This window comes from Hirundo rustica, chromosome 7 (genome assembly GCF_015227805.2).
Source record: "Hirundo rustica isolate bHirRus1 chromosome 7, bHirRus1.pri.v3, whole genome shotgun sequence".
Classification (NCBI taxonomy): domain Eukaryota; kingdom Metazoa; phylum Chordata; class Aves; order Passeriformes; family Hirundinidae; genus Hirundo; species Hirundo rustica.
The window spans coordinates 16,873,805-16,892,903 of NC_053456.1; the positions used below are offsets into that span (position 1 = coordinate 16,873,805).

Genomic DNA, 19,099 nt, shown 5'->3' on the forward strand with positions numbered 1-19,099 from the left:
GAAGTTGGTTGCTTGCAATTATTTTCTGAATGATACATACTTTTATTTCCATTAGTTACAATTGAGGGAGAGATCATAACAAAATCAGATATTACTATTTGAATATTTTACTTTCATCTTCAGATACCAGCCAGCTGACATGAAAAATGAAGTATGAGGAAAAAAACCCCAACATTTTCATGAATATTCCTGTATATTAATTTAAAAAATGCACCACATAAAATTTAGTGGCTTTGTTTACCATAACGATCTGTTAGATGTACTGTCTTATTTTAGATCTCTTCTATCTCCTTGAAGCCTTATGAACTAAAATAAAGCAAACTTCCCCTCCAAAGCAAGTATACATTTTTAACCATAATTTGCACATTTGACTTAGTTCCAAGTTCATGTTCCCTTTTCCCCCAAAGTTAGTTAACAAAAATGTGTGGGAAGTTTTGTGGTAAGAGTATCTTTCTGATCACGGCAGTTTGGGGAGGGAAACACTACAATTAGTGTGGATGGATTAAAAATATGTCAGCTGGTTATCAAAAACCTTCAGATTTATTTCTAGATTACAGTTTCAAAATCACGTTTCGAAAAGGTCTATTCCTGCATTTATATTCGACTGGAAGTCAGCAGGTCATTTCACTGCTACTGCCATTGAGTCTGCAGAAGCTTATTTGTAAAAAAAATAGAAAAAGGAAAACGTCATTCTTCCTGTACCTATAATAGTGGTTTCCCTTGTTTTGTATAAGGGGAATTAGTCCCATATTTTTCATTCCTTCAAAGTGAGAGACTTTAACAATTCTGGTGACTATAAATCGTTAATCAGACAAGATGGACATTACAAGGAAAACAAACAAAAAAATTATTTACTGAGCTGTTATAATAAAAATCTCTTCCCTGTGAGAGCTGGAATGCACCTTCAGTACTCAACAACACACGAAAGGTTAACTGGGCTGCAATTAACTCAAGTATAAAGTACAGTAGTTTTGCACTGCCATTCCTCATTTGTTGCTGAAAAGGGATACTCTGCAACTACTCTATTCAGAAGTCAGCTTTTTGAGGACAGATAATTTCAGTCAAGATGGATCCATTCCCTTCATCCTCCCGTTGGCTAACAGGAGCCCCCTGTATCCATGGTGCCAAAACCAGTGTTTAAATGCTGGATGGATTTCATGCTGGTCATTCATGCAGAGTGCCAGGTTTCAAGTACCATCATATGGCAAAGCACTGCCATTCCAGATTCTGGCAGTTTTTCTTGACAAATAAAACTCTTGCTCTGCAGCATAAGTGCGCTGTGCCCCCTTCATATGTGGGGGTAAAATTGGTGCTCATCCAAGCTCTGGAAAATGCTGTAACAGGCAACCATTTGCTGAGGCACTGCTCCTCAACATCCTCAACCAGGCAGGGGGAGTGAGGTATGCCACCAACTCAAACTTAATTTTGCTCAAAATTTAGCTCCATGGAAGTAAAAATAGAATTTTCTGTCACAAAAACTAACCTATACAGTGGTGTGTATATATATAAATGCAATGTAAATATTCAATACTTTGTGCTTCCAGAAAAAAACCAAAACTACCCAGCAGCAACATAGCACATTGCTCACCTTCTCCTACTCGTGTACTTCTGCTATTGCAGTTCCCCAAGACTAGGTCTGGCCACCTCAACTTCTGCAGGACACATACGGTGAGACTTGACCATTATTTGGGTCAGACACTGGGAGAAGCAGTGACTTTTGATCCTTGAACTCATCATTCAAGATCTATATTTGTATTAATCCTGACTAACAGGGTGGCAGATTAATTTAAAAATGGATGAACTCCATGTAACTCACACCTCTGTTAGCCAGATGGGTGTGAGGCTGGAAGGTAGCTGATGGTTATTCTCCTCACCATCAACTTCCATAAGGTATTAACAAAAGGTAAAAAACAAAACAAAACAAACCCTAAGACAGTAAAGATCTTAATCAGTACTGAGCAAAATGTAAAAGCTTTTAATTCTGAGGCACTGGAATTCTGGAGGAAAACAAGGCAGACAGCCATCAAACATGTAGCTATTGCAGTGTGACTGTTACGGAAGGATAAAGAACAACATATTCATAAGAACTTGCATCTCTGTTAACACATGGATGTTTCACTGTGGTGAGGACTGAAAAGGAAGAGCACTGATTTTCCAGATACAGCTTTTTGGCCCCCACGTATAAAATGCTGGTTTTATGCATAAGCTAACAGACCTCTGTTTTTTTCTTGTTTATCAGTATAACCTGTGCTTTCATACCCATCATGTTTGTAAGTGCAAACCTCCAAAACATTTCCACAATACTGTTAAAAAGAAAAAACCAAAACCCAAGATCTGGGATACAAAATTGTGTGCATGCACTTTAAATTGATGTAGCTGCTCTTTACAAAATACATTTATATCATGTTGTGCATTTCCAGTGGCATTTTTGAGAAATACAATTTTCCATTTACTCTGAGAGGTGCTGATTTTCACCATCTTCCCAAAGAAAACAAACATTTAAAGTATAAATCTGAAGACAACCATGATACCTTGCCTTAGCAAGGAGTCTGCTTCCAATGAAATCAAATCTTCACTTACCATTAAGGTTTTGTTTTGTTGGGTTTTTCTCCCCCCAGTGAATTGAAATACATATATTATAATTTGATTATACAAAAACTTGCTCATATTAAAGTTGTACTGTGAAATGACTTCACCATAGTTAGACTCCACTGAATGTGATGAGCCAAGAACTTGTCACATTCTGAATATAACATACATGGAATATGCCATCTATATTTAATCACTAGGAGGATAATCTCTGTGCAGATTTTCTCTGGTAAATCTTGTTGCTACCAGAGCCACATTACAGGGAAAAACTGCATATACGCTGAATACAGGGAGGACACATATAAAAGCTCCTCCTCCCCCATCAAAAGAAATAATCAAATAGCAAATATTTAACCAAAATTTCTCACCTTGATTCTATTTCTGCAGGTGGAGAAATTTCAACAGGACTGGAAGCTGGAAACGATGTGGTATCCACAATAAAGAATTGCACAGTTGGATTTGTAGCTCCTGCCTAAAAATAAAATTTTTCATTGTACTTTTGAAGAGAGAATATTCTTGGTGAAGTAGGGGTTTGAAATTATAGATGAGTAAGTTACTACAGACAGAAAGGTAAACATGTGAAAAGACAAGTTCCTAAATGCAGTTTTATGATTGATGCATAAATTATCTTTTGTATTTTTTCACACAGAAGCGTTAGTTATGCATTTCTAGATAAGAAAGACGACTACATTTAGAAACAATCGCAGGGCTTTCTGTGTTTGACCAGATCTCACGCTACTTGCCACACAGTGTACCTAGCAGAGAATCAAATCCATTGCTTACACACAGGAAAGTGCTTCACCATGGAAGCAGCACCTTACCCTAACTAATCATATCACAGCTGCCTGTATCACAATCAAAGCTGTGACTGCAGCATGTACTCCACTATCTCTAATGTAATGCTGCTGACAGCAAAAGAGCTGTGTCAGGAAGGGCTGCTTCTCTTGTAGTCAAGCAGCCAATCCTCCCGCTAACAGTCAGGTAGCGACACTTGATCCACCTCTGGAAGTCAGCAATATTCCAAACAAAAGGGGGTTGTAATAAAATATGTAATTTAGATTGGCAATTCATTTGACACCTGTGTCTCTTGTCAAGGTGCATGCTGAGGAGGGAGTGTCTGCAGTTGTCAGTGACCCCTCTGGGGGAGGCTCCGCGGGCACAGGCAAAGGCCACGCGCTCCACGACCTTTGGGAAGGGTAGGGAGTGATCACGGCTGCTGCAGAGAAAGCTGAGCTTGGCACAAAGAGGGCAGTTTCTCTACCAGGCAGCTGTACCAGATGAGCAATAAGCTTGCTGTATCATCTGTCCTGCCCTGTTAATCGAGAGCAAAGTATCTCCCTGGGAAGGCCAGACCTCCATGGATTGGGGCGGAGCATGTTGATGCCTTAAGCCAACACAGAGTATAAAAACCCAGGGGTGAAGAGAGAGAACTACTGTGATGGGCTTGAGATTATTTCAACCCATCTATTCCTTCCCAGCAATGGGGATGCCCAGCAGTGTGATGGTGAGGGTATTATGGAGGCCAGCTATGGGAACGTGTTTGTACTGACACTCAGGAGGACGGTGCAATTTTTGCACTCTACGTGTAATTTGTACTTGCTTTATGTCTTAAGTGCATTGCTCAGATAAATCAAAATCCTGTATAACTTCAAGTAACAGGTGAGTCTTGTATTAAATATGAAAACCTCCCCACACAGAGCACAAGAAGGAACCCCCTAGAGCTCTCTGCACTCTGCCTCTCACCCCACTGAGCACAGTGTGAACTGTGCCACCAGCAGTAGGCATAAAGTCACAGGGAGAGGAGGGGAAAGGAGGAGGAGCTCCTTGCACTAAAGGTTTCACTCTCACAGCAAAAACAGGAAGAGCTTAAAGGGTGGGCAAAGAAACTCCTTTAGCAGATTCCTCCTCCTCCTCCCAATACAGGAAATGCTAGATCAGCTGAAGAAGATTCCATTATCAATACCATGCACAACCCTAACCTAATGTACATCTGCCTAATGCCTTGTACCAACTTGACTCCCTGAGACCTTTTTTATCTCAATATTCACTACCTCCAAATTTTATGGTGAAACAACAAAACCTTAAATCATAATCTTTTTCCTCTTTATTCTTTCCCCTGGAGATAATAAAATACTTTAACATTGCCAGATGCTGTTGACTTCAGAAAGAGTAATCACAGCAAGCTGTTGAGGAGAGACAGACAATATTTTCATTAGCAGGAACTGATTAAATGAGACTACTCTCTTAATGAAACTACAGAACAAACATGTTTAATTAATAACACAGACCTTGGGATATGGGATTTTAATGGTCTTTGGATACTGCAAGGTGTCCTCAGAATAAAAGGAATACTCTATAACAGGAACTTCTGTATCATTAAAGGATGCATATGCCAAAAACCTGCCATTTGGAGACCACCACAGAGCAGAATGTGTGCCAAACATTTCCTCTGAAAGAGAAGCAAATGTATTTAAGTTATAATTGATAAGTCGGCTCTTCTATCCTGGGTGCTGTTCTCATTAGTTTTTAATAGGGTATTTTTAAAAATGGAAGTTCAGATACTAAAATGCAGACTGCTTGTTGGGGTCTTGAAATGAGACATTAGATCCATGTTTACAATCTATCATGTGAAGGTAATTCACACTAAGATTTCCAGTGACACAATGCAAACTAGGCCAACAAATATACATTCTTAGATCCTCACACTAGCCAGGTATTAAGCCCAGATAAGGATGCATGTTTCTTTTAAAATACAGACTTCCATTAATTTGACTTTTTCAGGGGTAAGGAATGAGATAATAATTACAATAAAATGAAGTTTTCACATAACAATGGAAAGTAAAACTTGCTTCATGTAATTACCTTCATAAACCCAGTCTGGTATTCCATTGAAAATTTTATTTTCTTCTCCATTTCGAGTGATTTGCACAGCCTCTGCTGTTGGTGAGACTTTTACATAAACATTATTATTCCAAACATATGCCTGCAAAACATCATTGTAATAACAATTACTATTACAGTAAATCCTACTTCCTTTCTTTATTTCATCTACTGGGCAATTTACACCAGATGACAAAAACTGTCTTTAAAAACTGCACTTCACTGAACAGCATTGATACTTAACAAACTGGGAATTACTAATACAGATCAGGGTTAACAACACAACTTCAGGCCTAGATGCAAAAAAAATAAAGTAACATGACTACTGTCTTAAGTTTTGAAAAATCTTTCAATTAGTTTTCTCCCAAATACAAGTTTATTTTCTGTCATCAGGAGTTGTTTTCCACTAATTTGTCTTTCAAAGAAAACTATCAGGGCTTTGGTAAAACATTCATGGGGGTCTCAGTGCTGCCAATAGATCTGCAAGGATGGTACATTTCTTAAGTAGCACTCAGAACTCTATTTTTTTGGCACCTGCCTGCCTCTCTAATCACCCCTGGTTTTCATCGCCAATAACTGAACAACAGCTTTAATCCAGAGCTTTGCTTCAAGATGCAGAAACTCTTTTCAACTTCCCTTGCTTCTGTTATTGGTCTTTATAATTTACATACTAATTCACTAAGCAATAAGAATAAATAAAGACCACATTCTCCCGTGGCAGTCCAATGCTCAATCCAGGGAAGGCACAAGCCCTGCAAATGTGGTGGTTGTCACCACCGACATGGATGGAAGGAGGAAGAAAACAACAGTGGGAAAGAGTACAAGACAGATTTAAATCTTCTAATCCCACTGCATACATCCATCAAGTAAAACTTCATCGACTATTGTGTAATTAGGAGAGAAAAATCACAGTGATGATTAAATAGACAGTTGTAATGCTGCTGTCTTTGAAAGGGATGAGCTACTGTCTGCAACTGTAAAAACACAAAGTTCCTGCGCATTTGTGCATTTCATGACAACTGGGGCCACCAGTTACTTTCAGGAATGCATTTTCATTAGAGAACAAAACAAAAGAGGGACTTTGGAGTCTTTCCAGCAACAGTAGCCAAATTTGAAACTAGTTCAGCTACTTTACCTAGCAGTAGGAAAGTCCCAAAACCTCAAGGGTAGAGATATCATGAGTTTCCGTGTCATGTGTATGAAAATGACTGTTTATGTAAATTTCACTTTTCTTTACTAACCAGTTTATGACCAACAGGTGACCAGGATATATACTGTGTATCATTAGGTAGTAGTCCGTCATCTAAGATAGAACTGGAAAAAGAAAAACATAATGCAGCCAAGAGAAATATCAGTGAAATGGCATTTTAGTGCACAATGAATGTTAAAACAACATCTTATGTGCAAAAATTACTGACCTGCTACTGAAATTATAGATGTGATATGAAGCTGTAAAGGAATGCCTCCACAACTGCAAAAGAAGTATTTTAATATTAAGAAAATTAATTTCACAAGGTTTCATATCTCTTGCAGTTTGAAATACCCCTTAAGCCCTCCTTGTGATTTCTATTAAGATAGTGAGAACACAATGAACATACAAGGGTAAGTGATCTCTACTAGGTTTAAGGAAAGACTAAAGAATTCCATCCCTATGGGGCCATCATTTAAATACTAGGACAGAGGCCATTGACTGATTAAGGACAGAGATGCTGCAGATTTTCAGAAATTCTTATCACTATATGGCAGATTATTGTCAGTGTGCAGTTCATCCTCCCCCTTGTGCTTTACTGGCTCATTTGCTGTTTTCTGTCTCATTTTTTATGTTGTATTACTTAACTTGGCATCTTATTTTATAGTAGTTCTCACAAGTCCCAGCAGTATGCCTACAGCAGTTCCTCCAGTACCAGGGTGACCTATTCCCATTCATATTGTCACAGAAATAAAACCATTCTCTGAGAAATCTGCCTCTTGAAATCTGTATCGCTCTGTGGGCACTAAACAGAGAGAAAGATGATGATGATAATGCAGACACATTTAAACATGTTCACTATGTGGGGCTGGAGGGGTTTGATTTAGCCCACAGCACTGACATATTGCAATAATGCTCCCTTCTAAGAGGGTTCTTGGATATTTGTATGAAGATATAAACCAACAACTTAGTACTACACAGCCAGATGGCTATTACATAACAAGTGTCTACATCCTCATGATTCATTTTGTTTCTCTCTTTCTTTGCAATAAAAATTAATAATAACAGAACTTTCAATCACACTGTTATATAAAGGTTAAAATATCTTGCTTCAACATTAAAACAAAATTAACTCTTATGAATGCAACAAATAAAATACTACAGAGCAATAAATTACAAGTAGAGGGGATGTGTAGGGCGGCTGGTAAAATATTAGGCATTTTGTGGCCTCTAATGACGCAGAGAAGAGTCAAATAATTCTGAACAATTCAGAAAGACAAAAGGTAACTGGCTCAGGAGGACCCAACGCGGAAGCTAAAACTGAAAAAAAATTGATGACTGAGCGCACAGAATGTGTCTGGCACAGTGCAAGAACCACTCTGGGACTGCAAGGCCAGGACATGTAGACAGTGCTCAGTGACTTGTACACTGCACAAGTTAGTGCTGAAGTTTTTACAAACAGAACAGGCACCTCTCTAGGAAAAAAAAAAAAAAAAGAACAACTAAATGAGCGGTTTCTCAGTGCACAAACTGCACAGCAAATGATCACCTCCATTAGGCTTCTCAATTGGCACACAGAGCCAGGTTTTCATGCCACCTGGCATAAATGTAGGTTGACCTTTGCTGCACGGTTCAGCACCATGCCAGGATGAGGCATTCTGCTGCAGGCTTTTCATGTGCTCGCTGACAGGAGGCAACAGGGACACACAAGCCCACTCCAAGCACAAGCCTTCTTTGAAGCACATGCAGATTTTCATTCACCTCAGTTTTAAACTCCTACCTCCTACCACCACAATGTAACAACCACATATATATATATAGCACACATATACACGCAGATGTATACCAGCATATCTACTCATCACTTCTCCTTACCCACACAACTCTGGGGACTATCTACTCTCCTAGAATGTCTCCCCAGATAAACCATCCAGCCTTGTCCTCCTTGTGATAACTCTCCATCCACTTTTCATCCAGATGCTTTTTACCTTGGGCAGTCAACTCTCTTCTGCCAAGCTCACAGATAATACCAGTCTCTCTTCTCCTGCCTGCTCAACTTGACTGTTCCCTTCCAGACATTCATCGCATTGATCCATCCTCCTGCATTTCCCTCACATTCTCTCAGCCTCCCAGTTGTTCCCAAACCCTTATTTTCCAGTTTCATCCTCAGGTGTAAAGTGCACTTGTACCTTTGTATAGCTGTATTGCAGAAGAGCAAACTTTTGGTCAGGAGACAATGCAACTGCGCTTGCCTGGTACTTATCCTGTCAGCAAAGGAAAGGCAAAAGAAACACATTAAGCACTCATTCCAAAGACTATGCAGAACAAAATATGAAATCCAATACCTTTCCCAGTGTCTGCATATATTACATATAAGTGAACATACTAATGTTGTATTTGCCAGGATTACTGAAGATGTCCCGCTGTCAGCACTTATACACAGGATGTTCCCATTATCTGTTTTGTGAAGATACTGATTTCCTGAAAGCACAAGAGCGATGACAAAAAAAGTAAGTAAAATGCTCATTGGTTACTTCTATCTTCCTCCTATGTTTTTAATCAGGAAATAAAATCCCAAAATCTGGTCAATGCTGTGTTTCCCAATTATTTAATGGAAGGATGCTTACAACGCAAGAATGTTCACAAAATGTAGTTTTGGAGCTCACAGCATCCACCTTCTAGCATCTCCTTCCCTTGGGGCACGAGGCATACTGAAAAGGAAAAGCAGCCTGCATCTCCCTGCTCCCTGGCAGCCCGATGCACAGAAGCTGACACACCTCAGAGGGCAACATGCTTCTACCCTAAAGCACAGAAGTATGCTCGTTTAGCAGTAGCAGAATATAACTTGCCATGAACGTCAACATGTTTCTAAGGGAAACAAGGAATCAACCCTTTGAGCTAGGCATGTCCTATACATTCTATACTGGTACTATTAAATAATTTGACTTCTTTTCAGAACACTGTAGTTACCCCAGCGTGAGGTGACCAAAGGTTGTACATTGCTGAAGGTAGTACATTTTCTTGACATTCAAGTTGCATTGTATAAATTAATTACCTGAAATCCATTCCAAATTATGTGTTTTGTATTTGTAGTCATTGTTCAAGTAATTCTGTAGAGTGTACGTTTTTCCTGAAGAGGTCTCTTCTGAAAGATACAGATAGAAGAGAGATTTTGATCTTGCTGCAAATTGTTCCACCCCAGCTTCTTAACCTGGCTACTAAGTGGATTTTTTGTTGCTGGTTATTAAAGTTATTTAGCTAACCGTCTCTAAAGTAGTAGCAGCGGGAAGGCAATAAAACTTTACTGCTAGGTAAATTCAGCAAGCATAAAATAAAGGAGTGTCAGCAAGGTCATTCAACAAACTCATGGAAATAAAAATACCTTTCTGACAGTGACAAAAATGACTAGAAGACCTCTGACTCTCTTACCTCAGCAAACACATACTCCTCAAAAGCTAAAAAGAAGCGATCTTTGTGCCTTTCTCCCCATGCTTACTCTGGGAAGTGCACTGCAGAGCCCCAGAAGATAATAGTTGCAATTGTGAATCACTTGCTTATCCTTAAACTCAAATTTCAGAAATGGCTCAAATAAAAACAATCCTAAAAATGTGAGAAGCAGTAAAATATTCAGGGAAGGTCTAATTAACAACAACAAAAAAACCAAAACAAAACAACAAAAAAACCCCCCACCCCAAAAAACCCAAAACAAAAAAACCCAAACAACAACAACAAAAGAACAACAAAAAAGCCCGCAACCTAATTACAAAACAAACACACCCTGATAAGATTATGATGAAATAATTGATTAAATATTTATCCCTCTTTTGATGTGATTTTCACTGAGGTATCTTAAAATTTATTTTAGCATTACAATTTTGACTAGAAAATCAAAGCCAACTAACTGAGTTAGTCTGAAAAGACCAAGTGAAACTTCAAATCTACTTAAGCAAATGAGTTTGGTCATCAGCTTCAGCACACTGAAGTCAGCTTCTATGTAGCCTTTCTTTCTTACTGCCTGCAGTGCACAAGCTACTTTTTCCAAAGTATGACAAGTAATAATAACAACAGCAACAACTCAGTCTGTGAGTCTTTGTGATCTTTTTCCTCTGAAAACAAAGACTACAGATTTTAAATTCAGGTGTGCAGTTCTGTCCCTGCATCCTCCCTGCTGTTTTTTTTTTAAACAGAAACCTAAAATCTACCTTCATCTACCTGTATCTACCCTTTTACCTAGAGGGTCCAAAAGGAAAGGAATTTTAGTTTAACCGGGCTAAATCAAAAGACTAGAATAAAAGCAACCAATAAAAAACCTCAAGTACAGATGTGGTGACTGATCAATCAAGACGCCAACCTGCCCCAATCAATTCTGAGACCCCAGGCTTTTGGATACTTCTAAACAGACTGCCTTCTCTTTTCTTATGCTGAAGGAGAAAATGACAGTGAAGTCCTTGGGGAAACACACACAGAAAAACACCTCACAACAGTTTCTGCAGGTTCTCTTTTGGCAGGTTGGATACCTGTGACAACTGGAACATCACAGGATGACATTTTTATCAGCTATTACAGCTTTACTCTTATTTCCAAACAATAAGAAAACTGTATATATACAGCACAGACCGTCCAACTACCACTGCAAGAGACATAACAAACAATGATTTTACTCTAAAATGCTCAGAAAAGGTTAAAAAAATGCTTGCTCAATTCCATCTGAAATGAGACACTTTAAAAAAATTACTAGATTGGATTTATTGCTCTTGAAGTTTCTGCGAGACTATTAATTTCTCAGGTTATTTATTTAACTGAATATTTAATTTGATGGATTATGAACAAGTGGGTATTTAATATTCATACACAGTTGTCTAGTTGGGAATATGACTTCTTCCTAATCGAGAAAGTGTCATTTTCAATCAGAGGGGCTTCAGAAAGCAACAAAACTCTCTCTTGGAAAAGGAGAAGCAATGGACAGGTGGCTGATGAACAGGTTTAGGGATTTTTCCAAACTGATGAATGTTTTTCTCCCTGGTGACATACATATTTTGCTAAGGTCTCATTACTAAAAATCAGGCCACTATTAAGATTTGTTGGCTATGTATAAAATTAAAATTTCATTTTCTGTCAACACCTTCCACATAGTATCTGAATATGAAAACACACGCCAAGCTGTAAGGGTACAGTCATAGAAGTTCTAGTTGAAACATTTTCTTAATGTACAATGTAGGCCATTACCAGTATATTCTTACTTACCCACTTTGTGCCGCTGACCAAAGACACTCAATATACATTGAATTCCAAATTTTGGTTCTTATTGTTCAGATTGCATTTGAAAAGAAAGGTCAAACAGGTTTATTTGAACAGAATAAAGTAATTACTGACATTCAAGAGCATTTTATTGGGTTTGAAGATTGTATACAGGTCAATGGATATTTATATTTTAACAAAACTTCTTTCACTCTTAGGTTCCTCAGAGAAGCCTCATTTTCTTCTTATTTTTCCTTTTCAACAATTCCACATACAGACTTATTTTTCTAAATTCCAAATGACTAGCTTCCAATGTTCATACTGGGGCCAATTCTGTTTAATAATCTTTATCAATGCTTTGGATGAGGGGATTGAGTTCATCCTCATTAAGTTTGCAGACAACACCAAGTCAGGCAGGAGTGTTGCTCTGCTGGAGGGCAGGAGGGCTCTGCAGAGGGATCTGGACCAGTTGGATTGATGGGCCGAGGCCAACTGCACCCGAGGTTCAGTAAGTCCCAGATCCTACACTTGGCTTACAACAACCCCAGGAAGCACCACAGGCTGGGGCAGAGTGGCTGGGGAAAGAGACCTGCAGAAAAGGAGCTGGGGGCCCGTCAACACCAGGCGGAACATGAGCCAGTGTGCGCCCAGGTGGCCAAGAAGGCCAGTGGCATCCCGGCCTCCATCTGGAATAATGCGGCCAGCAGGAACAGGGCTGTGATTGTCCCCTTGTACCTGGCACAGGTGAGGCCACACCTCGAGTGCTCTGTCCAGTTCTGGGCCCCTCTCACGACAGACATGGAGGCGCTGGAAGGTGTCCAGAGAAGGGCAATGGAGCTGGTGATGGCTCTGGAGTACAAGTCCTACGAGGAGTGGCTGAGGGAGTTGGGAGGGTTCAGCCTGCAGGAGGCTCAGGGGGAAAGGTATTGCTTTCTACAACTCCCTGAGAGGAGGTTGTAGCCAGGTGGGGGTCAGGCTCCTCTCCCAGGCAGACAGGGACTGGACAAGAGGAAATAGCTTCAAGCTATGCCAGAGAAGGTTCAGGTTGGACATCAGGAAGAATTTTTTCACTGAAAAGGTTAAGCATAGGAAAGGAGTGCCCAGGAAAGTGGTGGAATCACCATCCCTGCAAATATTTAAGAGATGACAGGATGCGCTATGGTTTAGTTGATAAAGCGGTGTTTAATCGAAGGCTCAATGTGATGCTCCTGGAGGTTTATTCCAATCTTAATGATTCTGTGATTCATCCCTACCCTAGTCTGACTCCTGGCAGTACATATATATTTCCACTGTCATAATCATACACTAGAGATAGTTGCATCATAATACCCCTGTAACGACAGTAAAACTGTAAGTCCTTCCGCAAAGACGACTCTTAAACTTCTACACAAGTAGTACTCATATGAAGTTGATAAACAATTCTGTTTGACTTTTGGAATTTCCTATTAATATGCCACCCTCTCTTAAGAGAAAAATTGAATTGGTTTCTGTAGGTGTGAGGTGTTGACATCGTTTAACCCCAGCTGGCAGCTAAATACCACCCACTTCCTTCCTCCCTCACCCTCAGTGGTGATGGGGGAGGAGAATCAGGAAAAGATAAACCCATAGGTTGAGATAAACAGTCAATGACTGAAATAAAACTAAATATTATACTCCTAAGAATATTTGTAATGGAAAGGATAGTGAGAGGAATAAAGCCCAAGAAAGACAACTGATGCAAAACGCATTTGCCCCCTGACCAATGTCCATCCTGTCTGGGCAGCAATCAGCACCTTGCAGCCAACCCCCCAGTTTATATGAGCATGACATTGTGTGTTATGAAATACATGAAATACTCCTTTGTCCAGATCTGGCCTTGTTCCCTCCCAGGTCCTTGTACCACCTGTATTCTGGCAGAGCCTGGGAAACTGGTGTCCATGACTTAAGAGTAAGCACTACTTAGCAACAAGCAAAACATCAGTGTGTTATCAACATTACTCTTATACTGAACCCAAAACAGAGCACTGGACTAGCTATGAGGAGAAAATTACCTGATTCCCAGCCAAAACCAGGACAGGTGTAAAGCAAACAAGAAGTTAACAACTGTGTAAGGTTTATGATTATGTCATCTCACCGTACCAAAATGGAACCATGTTGAGAATATATATTGGTTATTCTCTAGTGTCAAGGCACATTTTTCCTAATTTCCATGTGTAATTAAAAAAAAAAAGGGGGGGTGGGCAAGAAATTAACTGACCTTAAACCACGGAAAATTATAAAAGCAGTAATATTGGAAGCTTTACTGCATGTTCACCACTGCCGAGTGAGACTGGAAAAACCACAAAAAGGGAAAGACAAGCGCAAGCATGATGCTCAGTAGTAATGAGAAGAGGATAAAGAAATTATAAAAATCAGAAAAGGTGAATGGTTATTGCCATTTTAAGGTGACAGCAGAAGAGCAAGGATGATCTGCAATCAAAGCATGTCATTTAGGAGCAGTGGGAGAGACACAAGGGAACCCTGGCTGATTCAGTGGTCAGAAAAGTAAGAGACATTTCAGGCTAGCTTTTCAAAACCTGCTGTTTCCCCATTTCTCTTCCAACATGTGTAAAAGAGTACTCTGACTCTTTCCCCCTCCTGTATATTCCAGCCCCCAGTAAATTCCTACGTGACAGTTAGAGCACTGAAGTAGATTTCCAGCAAAAAGAGTAAGTAAAAACTACTTTGCTGGCTCAGGCCAAAGGCTCACTTCATCCAGAACTCTATCCAGCACCCACAAGCTGATACAGGACATTCAGGAGAGACCACAACCAATGAGTGAGTGCTGTCACACCTCCTGGAACAGCTCATCCAAGAGCCACTCCTTAGGACTGCAGAGACATCCCTGGAGGGATTCAATCATTAACTTGGTAATCAATAGCTCTGGAATCCCTCTCAAATTTACCCCATCTCATGCAAAGCAAGGAAATAAGAGCAGCAGAAGTGTCCTTCAGATAGCAATCTAGTGTTGATAATGCGGTTTTATACTATATTACTCAATATTTGAATTAGGGTAGATAACTGTGTTAAATGACAGTTACAGAAGTCAAGGACATGTAGTAGGAAAACATGTGCATTCCCTGTCTTTTCAGACTCACAGAACACTCGGGCACCTTAAGGTCACTAACTTTCCCTAGACCTGCTGTGCTCTTGCAGCCTCTCCTAGGCACATTTCTATCAAAAGACTACAAAAGCACACACATAATACCATCTAATCATGATGGTGACGATCCTTCTCATTTAGTGAATATCTCACCCTTGGAGAATTAAACCTGTGGGTGAAGAAACCTGGTTTGTGGACAGACAGCTGTATGGGACCTTCACTCTAAGGCTGTCTATGACTTGCTCATGGCAGCAGAATAATAGTAAATACTGCACTGTCTCCTTCCTGCTCTCAGCATTGGCTGCTCCTCCTCCCACTCCTGGCGTTCCAGCCCAGCTCTAACAAGACCTGCAATTAGAGAAGTGGTAAGGGTATATTATAGACATGGGATGTTTCAATCTGCCTTTTGCATGGAAGGTTATAGAAGAAAAAAACTGTGAGAAGTGTAAGCAAATTGGTGAATCATGAACTAGCAGACCTTTTTTTTTTATAAAATACTCATGCTTTAAGGGTAACTACTTGTTACTGTAGTCACCTGTTGGATCGCTCCTCAAAGCACAACAATGCTTTGATCAACAGACTTCAAATACAAGCCCCAAGGCTGTTTTGAAATTAAACTGATGCAAGTAGTCCCATGTGGTTATTAAATATAAAATGAAGTGTCAAAATAGGCAGTGGGTCTAAATGAAATATAGAATTTTGTATAGAGTTCTGGCAGCAGACCCTCCAGGTAAATGGCTGCACCTCAAACTGGGGAACAACTCTGCAAATTTAAGTCTGCACTATTTGTCTATGCTAAGTGTCTGCAAGAAAAGAAGCAGAAGTTCCCCTTGCAAGGCCTACGGGCCAGCCAACAAGTCAGAACTCTGCTGGAGGAGCAAAGTTTCACTACCTTTCACTGCACTGGAGATCATTTATGAAACTAATTACGTGCTGCATGAATACTGAGCTTATGACATGAAAATACATTGAGAAGCATGGCAGGGAAAACAGCTGCAGACCAAAGGTAAGAAATCCAAACTCAAAATTAGCTGTTTACATCAATAACTGTCACATTCACTCCCCGTACAATGCTTGAACAATGGGGATGAAATAAAAACTATCTGACTGCAATTACGAGGATTTTTATCAGAGCAGACTTTGATTTCAAATAGTCACAGTCATGTTGTGCTGCACCTTCCCAAAGCAATTTTGCCACTTGCATTTTGTACTCAATCACCTGCATGGCCCAAGAGACATCCCCAGCTGACTCTCATGTCCTGTGATTGTTCATAAAAGCCATATAATCAAACTAGTGATTAACTGCTCTAACCTGTAAATTACTCCTTTATGAGTACATCACCTGTGCACCCTCAGCTAACAGAAAAGATCTGCTTAGCACCCTTCAGTCAAAAATTCAAAAGAACCCTGCAGTTCCCAAACTACAATGGTCACAGGTGTTACTGCTGGCCTGATTTGCGAAGAGACAGGAATTCAAGTTTTTGAACTGGGACCACTCAGTCTCAATCCTTATTTTACCCAGAGGGACGTACTGAACTACCTGGGCACGTTCTCTATGCCTCAATTTGAACCAACAGTAAAAAGTCTGACACGCTGTTCTCCTCTTTTACAACCAACGGACACAAGCCAAGGCTGACAGCACGGTGGCATTCTGTGTATCACAGAACAGAAAATGCCTCTTTGAAGTAAAATTAATTTACTGTGTAACTGAATGACTGATCTTGAATTGCAGCCACTTCTAGAGGAAAAGAACTCCCATGCTACAATTCATGAAAGAAGAAAGCCCACTTTATTTACAGTAAGACATAGCATTGGCATCAAGATAGACAAGTACTAACTCTTCAGCAGAGTTCAGGCCTGCATCCTGAATTCTTTCACTAGGTGTTATGCCTGCACACATCCATCTGATAAGTTATCAAGACCCTTTCTCTTGCTCTTCCCCACTTGTGAAATTCAGAGTATTATTTGTCACCTCAAAAATCTGCTTTTTTGAGAGCAGTGGCAAGAAGCTGCCCCAAAGTAAGAGAAAATAAACTCGGCATCCACTGATGGAAGTTTCAGCCTAGAAGGCATGTAACTCAGATATCTGGACTTTGAGAATCCAGTTCTGAATGAGAGTGATATTGATATTAATAGAGCTGAACTGCAAAACAGTTTACTGTAAATTATGCCAAACGAGCAGGAGTGACACAAACTCCGCCTCTTTAAGTAACGCAACAAAGCCCCCAGAACTTTGTGTGCACATAAGCAATTTCTGAGCACATCGTCAAGATCCATTTAGACATCTTCACTTTTTTTGGGGTGCACTTCTCCCACCTAGGTCTAGTCTAGAAAACCCTCCCCGGGACTTTGCCGTGCTGACTACACATAATCGTGACTGCTCAGTTGTCAATCACAAGAACACCAAACAGGAGCAGCTCTGTCCGACCAGCTGAAAGCAATGCGTTGCTCGATCAGGATTTAATGCTGTTTCACATTAACGTCCAGAGCTACAAGGGCAACCTGCAAAGCGCTAACTGGTCAGAGTCCAGAAACACATTCCGAATCTTTCTGTACTTTTCTGACCTCCGTAACCACGCTGTTTATGTAATTTCACTCAACGATGTTCACAAAAGTTGTGCAAACAAAGCAAATGAGAGGGAATATAAGCTTTTCAATACACCCTAGAGAAAACGACTGATTGGCATTTTACAGCAGGTTCGAGAACCTTTGGCGACAGTAAGAACAGAAAATCGTGAAAACGACAACGCTTCTAATTATTACCGGCGCGTAATGGAGAAACTTTTAAACTGTCCCCGCGCCCCCGTCTCTTTCTGGTGAGACGGCCGTGCCTCCCAGTTTCCAGGACCCGGCGGCTCCAGCTCGGCGGACCCCGTTCCCCCGAGGCAGAAACTTTCCGCACAACTTTCCCCGCCCCGCGCCGCGCACTTACTGCGGGTGAGCAGCACCAGGGGCACGGTGATGACCACGACGACCGCGGCGACCCCCAGGATCCCCAGCAGCCACTTCAGGAAGCTCTGCAAGACAAGCGCCGTCAGCCGGCGGCGGAGCGGGGCCCGCCCGCGCCGCCGCCCGCGCCGCCCTCACCCACCGGCATCGCGGAGCGCGGCGGCGCGACCCGGCCGGGCGCTGCGGCTCCGCGGGCTCCGCTCGGCAGCGGCGCCCGGGCGGGGGCTGGCGGCGGCCGCCTCGGGTTGTGCAGGAGCCCGGCTCTCTGCTGGCTGCGCGGCTGCAGCGGCTGTTCCTCCGCCGCTTCGCAGCCCGGGAGCGCGGTGACACGGCTGTGCGCGCCAGAGGAGGGACTTGGGACACCGCTGGGGGTTCTGTCGGAAATAAGATAACGGCCCAGAAGTGAAACGCCTTCAAACGCTGATGGAAAAGCTCCCGATGTTTTGATAACACCAGCATTACAGTTCCTGCTCTTTGAACTTTTTTTTTTTTTTTTTTTTTTTTTTTTTTTTTTTTTTTTCCCCTGACAGTCAAATCATGAAGAAAACTGACAGAATTGCAGGAAGGGCTTATATTTATAGGTTTTTTTTGGCACTGGAGATGGCTGTGTAAGTCTGCTCAGTGGGTTTTAAAATCAGAAGCACAGAAAATAAAAGTATAGGACAAAAGTTGAAAATGTAGTGCTGAAGATGACCCTTGTTTATTACATAAAACAATTCCCTTTCCAAGGAGAGTTTAGAGTGTGTGCTGAGAAAGTAGAACAAATTGTTGGAAAAGACGGAATAACCCGTAAATCAAAACTGTAAAATTTTTGATTGTTTAAAAAGCCAAGTGTAACCAGTTATTAAACAAAGTGTATGAGTTTCTAAATTATTTTAAGAACTCTAGCGTCCAAAAAGTTATTAAAAGTGGTGCTTTTAGTTTTATCCATGTTAGATTTTCCACTCTAATTGCAGAACACTCATAGCTACCAGAGACAGATGCAGGTGTTTTACGAGTTGAGAAATGTAACAGAAAAAGTATATGATCTGCTGAAGCAAGAGTTCAAGTCAAGGGAAAAACCAAATGTTCTTAGTCTTGCCTTCAAAGTACTTGTCAAAGCTTTCAGAAAGGTTATGCTGCTTGCTCCTTCA

The 19,099-nt window shown here is 40.8% G+C and overlaps 1 protein-coding gene across 1 annotated transcript in view; it reads right to left on the bottom strand.

Annotated features, from left to right (window-relative positions):
* Positions 1-18,076, bottom strand: part of DPP4 (dipeptidyl peptidase 4) — a gene marked incomplete at its 5' end in the record, with an annotated part of 40,179 nt that extends 22,103 nt beyond the window's left edge. Inside the window, 9 exons of the mRNA XM_040069543.1 lie at positions 2,958-3,061; positions 4,878-5,038; positions 5,452-5,572; positions 6,711-6,783; positions 6,888-6,940; positions 8,848-8,922; positions 9,045-9,139; positions 9,714-9,803; positions 17,950-18,076. Of these exons, the coding sequence (XP_039925477.1) occupies positions 2,958-3,061; positions 4,878-5,038; positions 5,452-5,572; positions 6,711-6,783; positions 6,888-6,940; positions 8,848-8,922; positions 9,045-9,139; positions 9,714-9,803; positions 17,950-18,076 (899 nt within the window). The remainder of the gene's footprint in view (positions 1-2,957; positions 3,062-4,877; positions 5,039-5,451; positions 5,573-6,710; positions 6,784-6,887; positions 6,941-8,847; positions 8,923-9,044; positions 9,140-9,713; positions 9,804-17,949) is intronic.
* Between the last annotated feature and the right edge of the window lie 1,023 nt (positions 18,077-19,099).